At 38.3% G+C, this 13,830-nt stretch overlaps 1 protein-coding gene across 4 annotated transcripts in view; it reads left to right on the forward strand.

The window, feature by feature from the left end:
- Positions 1-13,830, forward strand: part of TRPM3 (transient receptor potential cation channel subfamily M member 3) — a 385,746-nt gene that overhangs the window by 121,263 nt on the left and 250,653 nt on the right. The window contains exon 1 of one of the 4 annotated variants that reach the window (XM_036402691.2): positions 553-912. The exons of 1 other annotated variant lie outside the window; for it this stretch is intronic. In XM_036402691.2, the coding sequence (XP_036258584.1) occupies positions 823-912 (90 nt within the window). In that variant the 5' untranslated portion in view covers positions 553-822. Of the gene's footprint in view, positions 1-552; positions 913-13,830 lie in introns of those variants that run through there. 2 more of the 4 variants (XM_036402689.2, XM_036402690.2) reach the window with 2 other exon arrangements.

A 13,830-nucleotide genomic window follows, 5' to 3' on the forward strand; every position in this document is an offset into this window, starting at 1 on the left:
TTCATATCTTTGATAGAATTACTTAGCATATTTAATATTCAAACGAGCTGAATTGGTTTGGCTTTGTCTGAGGGTTTTTTGCCAGGATGTGTAGGTTAGCACTCGTGCCCTTATAGTACAGGTTCTAACCACAGCCTCTTGCCACTAGCACACCGATACTGTGCCAGATCAATTAAACGCTTCTTAGGGCCATTGTATCAGTAAATCAAGAGTGAATTTATTTATTTCACCCCCTCCTCGGTCGCTCTCTTTTCTGAGCCTTGGCCCCACCTCCCCTCATGCCGGTTTCCCTCTCCTCGCAATGCTCTGGGAAAGAAAGTGCAGGTACCCCTCCCTTGCTTTATTTAAATTCGCTTCCTCCTGCCCTGCTTCTGGCCCACGAAGCGCATGAGTGAGGCAGGTGGCTCAGCTGCGAGCCTGGCCAGCTCTGCTGCTCCCAGAGGCGGGCGGGAGCGGCCGCTGGCGCTGCATCCCGGTGTTCATCCCGGTGTTCCTGCCGCTCCGGTGCCCCGCTCGGCCCGGAGCCGCCCGCCCCGCATCGCTCGGGCCGCCTGGGGCATGCACGGAGCCCGCCGAGCCCGCGCAGGAGGCTGCTGCTCTATGCAGGCGGCTCGGCGGCTGCCGCTGCCCCCCCGCGCCCAGCCCAGCCCAGCCCATCCTAACCCAGCTCATCCTAAGCCAGCCCAGCCGAGCCCAGTCTCTGCCCTGCGGCACCGCGGGCGGGACGCGCCGAGCGTGGGATGCCCGCGCCCCGGAGGGCGGCTGCCGCGGTAGGCGCTGTCAGGTCTGCGGCTGATCTCCCGCTGGGATTTGCGGACAGTCATGAACCAGACCGAGGCACCCCGGCCACTCAACTGGACCATCCGGAAGCTGTGCCATGCCGCCTTCCTCCCCTCTGTGAGACTCCTTAAGGTACGGTGAGAGCCCACTTTGCGTTCGAGAACCGGTGTCAGCCGCTGAGCACCTGCCTGGAGGGCTGCGGTTGCTGTTGCTGGAAAGTTAATCGAGAAATAGTCCCAACTTAACTATTAATTACCTTGCCTGCTGCCTTTAAAACCCCTTGTGCATACCTGAAGGTACCAATATTGTGCGTCTGTATTCTATTGTGTGTGTGTTTGCCCATAAAGGTCTGTGAAAGGGGTAAAAAGGGAAATAAGGGATGGTGGATATAATCTGTGCTTCAATTTGCTTTGTCTTATCAAGCTGTGAACTTCCAGGGATGAAGAAGGAGTCTGTTTCTAAGGCGTGTTCCTTTGTGAGCAGCCCTCTGCTATCTGTTCTTTGGGTTACCTAGCCCCTAAGGCAGTACCTGAAGATCCAGTACCACTCTGACCAACTTGTAAGTGGAGCAATATGTGGGTGGAAAAAAATTATCTTGGTTTGCTAAAAGCTGTACATGACAATAGGATCAGTTAAAGACTGGCAGTGCAAACAGCATCAATGAAACTTTCTGCTTTTTTTTTTTATTATTTGTTTAAACTAAGTGTCACATCTTTGAAGGTGCTTTTAAAAGTGTTTTAAAATGCACTTTCCTAGGAAATAATTATTTTCTGTTTGAAAAAATGATTTGGGGTTATATAATGTGGAGGGCTCTTATTGTCAGCATGCAAAGTGCCATTACTACCATGTGCCCCACTGAAGCCGTTTTAGAGGTACTTGTAGCTAGAAAACAAAATCTCTTGAATCAACTTTTTGGTGAAAAATAGGTTACATCAAACTGAAAAAAATAGGTTACATTAACCTGAAAAGTCTACTTGGTTCTTGGAACATCTTAACTGGATTGTACAATGAAATTTTAAACAATAAACTCATTTCCCTATAGGCTTTGTTTTATAAAATGTTTTATTCATTACAATATTTATCTCATTTCATCATAGTGTTTGATAGTTTGGCTTTGAAATTAACATGCTGCCAGGTAAAGCATGGCTAGTCTGACAGTGCATTAGATGGTAATGCTTGATATAACCGTTTGATTTTGTGTGAGTAGCTTGGAAATTAGGTCAGTTCTTACTACTGCAACATGCTTGAGCAGTAGTGTAGCGTATGACATTGCACTTAGCAGACATATGTTGTATGTATAATTGTTGTATATATGATTCACAAGTGATCATGCTGTGTATCCTCGCAGGTACTTTTCACATCCTCAGGGGAAGGGGCTAAAGTTGAAAAATATTTCTAATTCCAAAACAGATGTATGGCTACTGGGGGGGGTAAATTGTGAGCATCTCCAAAGAACAAAAGAAAGGTAAAACTTAGATTTCTAAAAAATCAAAACATAACTAATATAGAACAAATCAGAAAGTGGTGTTGATTGTTTTGTAAAGGCTTTCCCCCCCAGCCCCAGAAGCACTCATGAGAATATGCAAATTCCACAAGTCCCATGTTTTTAGAACAACATAATTTTGGTGAGGTGTGAGGACTCAGATGTGAGGAGTTTTACTGTCATTCTTAATACTAGTGGATCGGGGGCTGAGGGGGTGTAGTCTGCAGTATTTCTTCTTTGGCAGACGAATGTTGCCCCATGTGTATGGTTTCTCTTCATTGCTTATTAAGGATGAACGTTGTGATTCATTATTAAAAGAGCTGACTAAAAGGGGTTTTCTGAAGCTACAGCTGTAACCCGTTAGATAAAGATAGTGACTGGACCCTGCAGAGTTAAAAAGAGCAGGGAAAATAACCAGAGATAAGCAAGCTGTGCACAGAGGGTGTGTGAGGTGTGGGAAAGACCACAGCAAAGAAGGTGGAGCTCTGGCTCCTCTCTCAGCTCATGAGCAGTGCTTGTTGGCTGGAGAGGGAATTGCTTACTTCAGCATCTTCAAGGCTCCCCAAAAAAAGCTTTAATTTTTACTCCTTCTCTTTGTCTTTTATTATTTAATGTGTTTAAAGCAAATGACTGACATGAGAACAGGGACCCATTGTCTGAATTCCATCAGCCAACCTGAGGAAATTTTCCTGCCATCGAGGAAAGGGTGTAATAACAGCAGCATTAAATTACCAGACAAGTAGTATGAATATTTTACTGCATAAAAAATGTTCTTTCCTATTTCATGTTTTTCTTCCCAAAATAAATAAGAAACTTTTTTTTTCTTTTTCTAAATGAAAGGTGTTCCTCTAAATCCAAAAACATTGGAAAGGCAAGTGCAATAATCTAAGCCCATTGTTTTTAATTGCTCAGTTTCCGATTGGATTAAGTGGTTTTAAGGGCTAATGCAATATTATTTCTACGTAGGCATTCACTAGACCCTTTTCTATACAGCTTTTCTCTGCAGACATTGCTCTCAATAATAAAATAAACTTTGCAAAGCCTTATATGTTATGGTACATTTTTATTATGATATGCTTTGTCCATCATTGTACACTGTAAATTTAGTTAAAGTAAGAAAATGTAAACCACTATTTTGTCTTTTTAATTTCTGTACTTATTTTATTCTATCAGAACAAAATTAAATGACCATTAACCTCCAAAATATCCTTTTCCTAAACTTGTAAGACTGAGAGATAGTAGAGATTTCCTCTTTTACACACACAAAAGTTCACTGTGACATTACCTGGACCTTCCAAATAAAGGGAATGAACTTTTGAATTATTTCCGTGTTTTTTCAATGAGAAGTTTAAAGTCCTTATCGTATGGATAAAATTTTAAATGTAGCATCAGTGCTTTCACAGTGATGGACCTAAATAAACAGTGAAATCTAGAACTTCATGGAGGCAAGGCTTTTTGTGTTGTCGTGCAATTACTGTTTTGTAAATAGGTACTGAAAGGAGTTATTCAGCAGGTAGGTTAAGCTCTTGTTCCATCCTGTTGAAATGGACGAGCAGTGCTCAGTTGCATCAACTGATGTTGGATAGAGCTCTGGCCACAGTGGTCTCATTTAATTTAGATAAGCTAGATCAGTAGATGTGCCCAGTTTTGCTCCCTTTGCTTTTTTTCCAGGCATGTATTCTGTTCTAACCTGCTTCACTAATACCCTCATGTTTACGTGTAGTTGTGTAATCCTGTTTTCTCAGTTTTCCATTTTCTGACAGGTGCATGAGTTCCAGGATCTGAACCTCCGATACAGCACAGGAGCTGTGTTGGAAAGTACAGATTGAAACAATTTATTGGAGAGGTTTTTTGCCACTTGTGTCATTGGCTCATCCTTCACTGCTCCCATTTTTTCCTCTAATGAGTTACTTCCTGTAGCACATTCCATGCTGGTATTTTTTGTAGTTGTTTCAATATGCTTAAAACACACTAACACACTGCCTAATGTCTTCCTGTCTGAAGTAAGGACTAAGAAGTGCATTGAGCACATATGCAGAGAGGGTGGCTTTGTGCAGAACTGTCATTCTCCTGAGATAATCAGGTTAGTTTTAAAAAACCCCGACATTTTAGAAAAATGTTCTGGGTTCTTAAAAAATGGATGAATGAATGAATGAATGAATGTCATCATGCTAAAGACTTCACTCACAGGGCACTGTGCCCTAGGACAGGCTGGAGATGTTGTACTTCTGCTTGAAACGGATATAATACCTGTCATGCGATCAAGAAAAGGGCAATATGCTCAAGAAAAATAAATAAATAAATAAATAAATAAATAAGCTGAGAGTAGAAGAGAACTGAATAAAAAAAGGTCAGCAATGTGCAATAAGCTTTAACACCACAGATTTATAGATGTGCAAGTGTAGAAATACTGTAAGAAATATTTGAAAAGTAGCTGATTACCCACCTTTTTTTTTTCTTAAAAAGAACAGTAAATTTTTTTTTTTAATCTGGCTTGCATGTCAATAACTGGGCTTGTAAGGCAGGAAATTTGGAAGGACCAGAGGAAAGGAAACAGAGTCAATTAGAAGAAACACTGGGGAAAATATTTTGGCTATTCTTCCCCAACATACAGCTTGGCAAAAACGCCACCTTAGCTCCACCAAATAAGTAAGATTTACCTGACCTGGGTAGTAGTCTATGCTAGCTCCTGAACTAAGATTAAAGAGATCAGGCACTAAAATTCTTACCAAATGAAAAAATAGGTCTTCTTTTTATTAATTATTTTTATTTAATTGTCCTACCAAGAATGCACAAGGTAACCAAGGGAAAATTAAAAACATGAAAAATAGCTCATTGGAATGAGGCATAGTGTCTTTTGAATGTGACAGTACCTAGATAAGAAATTTTGACTGAGCAGATATATGTGAATAAAAAGGGTGAACAATATTTCTCCTGCTACAGCTAGTTTGGTTATGTCCATAAAGAAGGCATCTACAGGAATAAAGACTGGGAAATACCAGGCAGGCTTTATTAGGGTACGTGGTGAAACACCACACTGTTCGATGGCTGACATCAACTAAAATTGCACTGCCATTTGAAAAAATCTGATTTGACAAATTGGGTGAAGAATTTTGCTTCTCCAGAATGCTGGAGGAATGAAGTGTGTTCTTTAATAAACAATAAATATTTATTTTTCTGAAACCCCTACTGTGAGAAAAAGTGATTGTAAGAGAGAAAAAAATTGCATCTTTTGGAGGCAATTTTATTTCTCAAATGGATTTAGGAAATGAAAAAAAAAAGGTTATTGGACTGATAGAACAGTCCTGTATTACAGGAGAAATATTTTTGATAAAGCATTTTTAAAAATTCTTAAAAGGTGGATTTCTGTGCAATAATCATGACAGGGGCATCAAAAAGAGAATCGTAAGGTTTTTTATGTTACTTTGCGAACTATCAATGAGAAAATGAGCAAAAATTTAAACACAAAGGCAGTCAAAATGCTAAGATAAGATTTTTTTGCTCTTTGCTACTCTTTTGATGTCCTGTTTGCATTAAGGCCTTCTTAAGCTTATGCTTAATAAATAAGAATTCTGATTATTATCTTAGTTAATTGACAGTATCTACCCTTCAAACTGCAAAAAAAAGATAGGACAGATTTATTAAGTCTTAATTGAAAAATTGAGATTATTGAAACAGGTCCTAATGCATACAGTTACAATTACTGATGTGGTATACCAAATGTTTTTGAAAGTAGTATGTGCAATACCAACAGTAAAATTAGGGTACTAGTTTACCTGTATCTGCACTCAGCTTACTGAGTTAAATTATGATAATGAATGAGCCAACACTTTGCATCCCTCAGAAGGATTTGATGCGTTTGGGGAAGCCCTTAAAATCAGACTGACTCACAGGCGTGGAGAAAGTATCAGTCAGTGTGACAAACTTTTTATAAATTCACTATTAGAAAAACTAGTCACACCTCTGTGTATGGTGGGATGCTGTGTATAGTGTGAAATACAGATGAGTTTTATGCATGCATTTAAGTTCTATTTAGGAAGAAATTAATTGATAAAATTCTGTTTTTCTGTCAGAAAGAACATAGTTGTATCTATCACCTTTGTAATATATGTTGCATGTTTCTGATTCTCATTCACAGGTTTTCTGGGTTGTATTACTTGTCCTTAGAAGCACAAAAAGCCATATTTCTAGGAAAGAGAAAGCTTCAGTGTTCCATTCTGTGCTCTGCTCCTTATGCCATCAGTTCCACCATTTAAGGATGGCAGGAAAGAGACCTGGGGCTAAGGCATTGCTGTGTCTTTGCAGTCTCCCATTTTTAAGTAAAAAATTCATTTTACACCCCAAATTAGGGGAGCAATGGTTGTTGCAATGTAGCTTCAGAACGCCTTTGCACAGGTGTGCTGGCATTACCCCGCTCAGCTGTCAGCTGTCCCTCGCATACTTCACATTCTATAACCCAGTAATGGCAGAGTGGTGGGGAGATTTCACAGCCCAGGTTGAAGAACTGATGATATGCCTTTTGGAGGTTGCACATTCTCAAAAACTGCTTCTTTCTTGAAGTCATGCTTCTTATCAGCAGTAAGTTGAGCTGATCCCTTTAATGTGGTAACTGGGCATGTTCATGTGTAAGGATTTCCTAACAGATTATGCCAGTTCATTTCTTCTGGAAGGAAATGAAATGTGGAAGTTGATATTTTTTTTTTCCATTTTATATAAAGTACTCTGTGGTTGATTCTTTGCTGCAGTGTACATTTTTTATGTGATGCAGGGCAAGTCAGAGCTTGTTTGCTGTTTGCCTTATTGACTGAATCTTTTCCTTGAGAGTGACTTGGGCTGACGACAACTGACTTGGAAGAGATGTAGCATTAAATTAGTTTCCCCAACAAGGGATGTATTCCCAATTAAGAAAAAGTAGAGTGAGGGATAAAAAGAAAGAGTGTAGTGGTGGAAGTCATGTTTCCATGGAAAAACCTACATGTAAGAGGTAGACATATCAGTGCCATTTTGATGGCAGAGGCTGTAGTTTACTAATGTCATGTAAAGAGAAAAAATAGTTTTGATTTTCAAGTTGGAAAGGGCTCTGCAAATGCAAAGTTTCTTGTTTTAAACCAGAAAATTTTAGGGGATAAAACCACAAGATTTTTACTTCTAGGTATGCCACTACCATGTGTGTTTTGTTTTTTTTTTTTTAAAAAAAAGAAGTTATACAAAAGGTAATGTTAAATTTTTGGTCTTGATGCAGCAGCTACGGTAGAAACATACTTAGCTGTTTAAAATGAGGATTCTGCAACTGGTACAGGTTTTTATCCTCCTGCACCTCAATATTATTCTGTTTTCCCTTAACCTAGCTTTCATTAGTGTCTCTATCTTCATCTTAAATACTACTGTGAGGTTTTGGCTTCCTCTGTTCCTATGGCCAATGGGTTACAGTGACAAAGATGGGGTATCAGAGAAGTACTCCAGGATTTTACATTTTTTTTTCTGCACAGAGGTGGTTTTGACTTGATCTCTGCTTCTCATGAGGTCCAGCCTTTTCAGTCTTGGGTAATTGCAAAAGGTAGAAAATGGCACCATTTTCCGCTGGCCTTTATTTGATAATATGTGAAACATTGAAGTTAACTTGCTTATCAGAAAGCAGATGCAAGATTCCTAATTTGTGATTGTATAAGAGATGATTAAAAGTAATTTCCAGAGAAATAAAAAAAATTAAAATAAGTATTTTTGATGTATATTAATAAAACAGAAGAAAAAAGAGCACTTGTTCTGAGCACAGTATTGTTTTAAAATAATTTTTAAATGCTACTAAGTGCAGAAATCATACAATCAAGGGATTACAGGTACAATGTGTTAGAAGAATCCTGTCCTGAAACCATAAGATTTTAATGTTCTGCTATACTGTTCCTTATGTTTGGGAGGGTGCCATGTGAAAAATTCAGGGCACAAGACCATAAAGTGAAGCTGAGTGGTTTTATTCCACCTGAATTGCTAACAAGACTATGCTACAGTGAAAAAGGAATGCCCTTGGGTCTCTCTGGAAATTTATGTCAAAGCTGGTAATAAAGCATGAAACAAAATCACTTCATCAAAAATATCTTTGATCCCCCAAATAATATAATAACATGAAACGGTTTGACAAAGTGCTTTTAACAGTGTCAATGAAGTTACTGAAGAAAATATCAGGACTCTATTATGTAATTAGAATAATCACCAGGCTGACTTTTCATTAGTGAGAAGGTGATTGAGTGAAACACTTTTTTTCATTTACCTTTTTCTTCACCTGTTGCTTGTAAATGCAGACAGGAGAGATAGAAAATTAGTAATCCATCATAATTAAGAATTTAGGGAGGATCCACTATTTTGTTTCAGAAGAATGCCCTATTTTTAACTTACTGGAGTATTAAATTGGTGTGGCATGTTGCTGCTGGGTCTGTTGTAATGAAATATCACAGCTATTTTGTAGAGCAATGGCTGGATGTTCATCTTTGCATGTAGCTTAAAAGAGAGACCAAAACAAATGAAGAGATGAATTGCAGGGTAACCTGAGGACCTTTCAGACTGACTTTCCTGTGATTGTATGCAGCGTTTTCTTAGTGTTCTGAATAGCAGAAGGGATTTTACAAAAACATTCCTATTCAACTTTTGTATTCAGTACTGCAAATTATTGGAAATATCTTATTCAGGAAATATCTTATTCAGGAGATGAACAGGTTTAATGAACAGTGTTTTTTCTGCAAATTTTGCACTCTTACATTAAAACTGTGAATATCTGCCCAACCCAGACATAATACTACATCACTTCTCAGTTTTTTCTCCTTGCATTTCTGCCCACCTCTCTGCTAGCCCTTTTCCTGAGCTGCATTACTCAAAGAAGTTTTCAGATATTTATCTTAGCCTGTGCTCACAGAAGCAGTAGTGGTGCCAGGTTATGATGCCAATAATGGTGACAACAAAATTGCTACATGCAATCCAGCTTGACTGAGCCAGCCAAGGAAGAGGTAAGCTCTCTCTGGCTGAAGGATAGGTAAATCAGGCATCAAGATGGCCCAAAATGCTTGTTAGACAAGCAGAGCAGTAGTTAAAGGTATCCCTTTGGGTTTGGATGTGACTTCTTTAATTTTGTGCTGTCCTTGATACTGCTGGCTGCAAAGTGATACTTCTTGGAAGCCATGTACTTTTTTAAATTATTCAGTTCAAATCCAAAATTGTCTTAAATAAGAATATGGTGCCAATTTTTTAGAGGTCCTACACTTACCTTCTTCTATGAGACCAGGATAAATTGAGATATGTGTGAAAAGAGACATGATTATTCTACTCTACCATCAGAACTGCTTCATCACGCATGATTTCTTATAGATGTTTTTCTAAGTTCCTAAACCCATAACCCACACAGACAATCTTTTCAGTGACCCTATCTATGTTTGTGAGGCATCTGCCTGGATCTTTCTTGCTGCACTTGAAATCTATGATTTCTTGTTTTGTCCACTATGAGCAGAGGGGACAGATGTGGCAGCTTCTCCTGCTGAAAATTTCTTGTGCAGTGTTTGGAAATTGGCTAGTTTAATAGATACGTGATATATGGTTCTTTGTTATCTTCCAAAAAAGATTATTAGATTATTTATTCCACTACATCCTCCACAGAAGTAAGACTGAGAGTCCCTTGCTGCTCATCCTTTTCTCTATTCCTCTGGATGTCAGGTATCTGACTGAATAGACCAGCATGGGTATGTGAGACTCCTGCTCAGCCTTCCATTCTAATCCTAGCTCTATAAACTGGGGAAGGGTTAACTAGGAAACAGAGGGTATCACAACCCTCCTTCATTTCAATGTCCTGAAGAGACTCAATAACACTTCTGTTGAATTGCCTACAACATTTTTCTAATCTAACTGACCTTACAAGAATGTGAGTTGACTAGCATGGATGACTTCAGGGAGAGTTTTGGGAGTACTCAGTCTCTTTCTATTTGCATAGCAGAAATACTCCTGTTTCTTTGTGTAGCAATAAAACAAATGCTTTCTAATGCCCACATTAGCAAAGAAATTTTAAACCTCTATGTGGGGAACAGCAAGAAGCACAGTACTTATTAAGACACTGAATTTCAAGCATGTGTGCTGCCTTTATTATATACAAATGAGGAAATTCAATGTTTATGTGCATTTCTCTGGAATAAAAAGGTGATTTTGAGCCTTCTAACTCAGTTGGAGGGGAGTGGGGGCAGAATAAAAAAAAATGTTTTCAGAGATATCCTAGTGGGAAATTAAATGTGATCAGCTTATTTTATCTCGATACATGCTGTTACTTAAGAATAATTTAAAGATAAAAATCTGATCTATCAAGACAAAAATATCCTGTGCAGTTCCTTATTAATGGTAACTGTGGGAGTTTTAACTTATTCAGAATGGGACTAGTAAATTGCTCAGAGGGGCTTTTCCCTCTTAGAATCTGATAACTGCTACTACTATCATATAAAATCTAAGGATGAGGTTATTTTCTTTTTGTTACTTTTATTTCCTAAGAAGTGAAAATTTTTGAATGTCTTATTCAACATTCAAAAATTCCTTAATAAGACATGATAAAATGGATGTCAGTGGAGTTAGAGCAAATGATTGGAACTACTTTTCACTCAGTATTTTAGTCTGCCACAGATGTGAATACAATAAGAAGTCTTTAAGCAAGTACTGAGATGAGCAAATAGTTTGCACAAAATTACCTGGAAAATATAGCATCTCAGCATCTCCATTTTTTTATTTCCAACTCATCTGAAATCCAGTTGTTTCAATGGAGACACACCCATTTTTTGGTGGTGTGACCCTTATTTGCCAGATAGCAGAGCTTGAAGCTTGAAGGGGAAACAGTTCAATAGTCCAGGATATGTATAAAGCACATTATGTTATTTTGGTTCATGACTGACTTTGTGGCAGTTTTTCTCTGCTGCAAATGCTTGTGTGGACAACCAATTTTTTCCATATCAAATCTCATGCATACTTCTCTAAAAATAAATAAGGAGGGCAAACAGCTGAACCAAACTATTTAACATTATTAACTAAATGTAAGTATCTGCCAAGAAGTGTAATATTTATTACAGTGGAATATTTATTAACTAAATTGATTAGAAGCATAACATAGAAAAAAATTGCTTTTAAATTTTCTTAGAGAAAAATTATATGTTCACTATCCATGGCAATTCCAGCCCTTGCTGGCATTGATGTAATCAGAAAATGAGATTTTATCACATTAAAACTGCATAAATGGGGGAATGTTGGCTCCTGGTGCTTTGGAAATGCATAGTGAAATTGCATTCCTCCAAACAAACTCCTTTAGTTTGTTTGGTGGAATGCAATTTATTCAGTAGCAATTGGATCACTTTATGTGATGTTGCTTCAAGCATTGATAACTAGATTCTTTGTGACAGTCATCCCAAGCCCAATTCTACTGTTAGCACATGGTCGTAAATGCTCTTTTGAAACTCAGATGTCATTGCATGTCAGGAAGGATTTCTCTCCAGTGGTGGTTTAAGCTTGGCTGATGTGGCTATTAACCCTAATTCACACTTATTTCCTTGGCCTTGGACAAAACAAGGGTAATACTGCAACACAGGCTGAACTCAGATGGTATGAGTCTCTTCTCCCATAGCATTTCTAGCATAATGGTGTTGAAAGCAATGGATGTGTATGAATACTCTAGAAAATCTGTCTGCCAATGAAAAATCCCAGTTTGGAAGCATGTATTATGTATCATCAGGAGTAAGGCTACCATTAATATCCTCAAAGTTGCTCTATAGTGCCTTATTTTTGTGTTCTTGGAATTGATATCCCTTGAATGTAGACGGATTTTGCATAAACTGCTGAGCCAACATACTCTGGAAGTAACAGTTTCAATTAGCAATAACAGCCTGTTATCTTGTTTCCTAAAGCTGAAGAAATTGATGAAATAGGAGCTCCGTTGGTCTGTACAATGGGTCTGTATTAAAACCGTTCCACTAAAATTTCAGCTCTTTGTGGGTTTCCTGTTGTCTGCTTCCACAAGGCAATAGGTTATGCTTCTGAATTTTTCCTTTGATACATTTCTCAGAGACTCAAATCAACTGTCATTAAAACACTTGTTTCCTGCTGTGAGGACTTTCAGCTTTTCACTGGGAGGCCACAGGCAACAAAACATAACACACTTGTTTCAGTGTTAATTTAAAAAAAAACAAAAAGACCCCCAAAAAAACAAAACCTACAAAAAAAGCCCCAAGTAAATTTCAATAAGGGATGAGATACTGATAACTCATTTGTGCAGGTCATATGTGATCTGAATACTCTGTGAAGACATAAGTGCTAAAACACATTATGCTTAAAGCTGTGATTATTAATGTATCCCACCTCTTTGGATAACATACATATTAGCAGATCTCTGTTCGTACTACTTAGGTTTTTCTAATTCCATTCATAGAGGTGGGTTATTTAAAAATAAAAAAAAAAATTGAAGTAGGTTGACAACAGAAATATTGACAAGATTTTATAAACAAAATAAAGCAGATGAAAATAGAAAAGTTAAAATTAAAGAAATTTCTTTGGATTTCATGTACAAAATAAAATACAAATACATTTTAGAATCTTATATTACTAATATCAGTTTGTGCAGAAAGTTTATCTTATCAAGTTAATCCTTTCACTAGCTGCTGTTTGCTGTCTGCTTCCTGATCTCATTCTGGAGAGAGCAGATTAATAATTCCTGATTTGTGCTAAAATTAGTTAGCTCATCCATGTGTACTTGGAATCATAAAATTACGGAATATCTGGAATTGGAAGGGATCTATAAAGATCATCAGACCGTTCACTCCAAAACTCTTGGTCCTCGCAGAACTTTTTAAACTAAATAGTATGACTTAACCAGTTGAACTTTGACAGACTCGGTGCCCTGACTGCTTCCCTATGGAGCAGTGACCAACCACCCTCTGGGTAAAGAACCTATTCCTAACGTCCCATCTGTACTTCCTCTGAGGAAGCTTCAGTCCCTTTCCTCGTGTCCTGTCACTGTTTACCAGAGAGAAGAGATCAGCCATTCTTCCTCTGCTGCCCTCTTTGAGGTAGCTGTGGGCTGTAACGCGGTCACCCCTCAGTCCTTCTTCTTCAAACTGAATAAACCAAGTAACCTTACCTGCTCTTCCTCAGTCTTGTCTTGAGGGATCTTGCCAGATCTCTTTCTGTGGGGGTGCTCTCCACCCTCTCATCCTCAATTTGTATGTACAATCAAGATAATAATTTCTTAGATGCAGAATCCAGCACTTGTTCTTGTTCAATTTAACATGATTGCTCCGCTCTCTGGTCTGTCCAGAGCTCTCTCTAAGGCCCCTTTATCCTCAAGGGAGTTCACAGTTTCTCCTAGTTTAGTATGGCAGGCAAAATGACTGAATTTACATTCAGCTGCTCCATCTAGATCATTTATACAAACATAAAAACATTACCTGACTTCCCATTTGCTATTTTACTTTCAATACTTGAAATAGTGGTGGAGACAAGTTCATGGTGAGCAGCAACATTGAAGAGGAGGCAGCAGCATGCCTCAGCAAAGCTGCATCTTGTAC

The sequence above is a fragment of the Molothrus ater genome, chromosome Z (genome assembly GCF_012460135.2).
Source record: "Molothrus ater isolate BHLD 08-10-18 breed brown headed cowbird chromosome Z, BPBGC_Mater_1.1, whole genome shotgun sequence".
In the NCBI taxonomy this organism is placed as follows: domain Eukaryota; kingdom Metazoa; phylum Chordata; class Aves; order Passeriformes; family Icteridae; genus Molothrus; species Molothrus ater.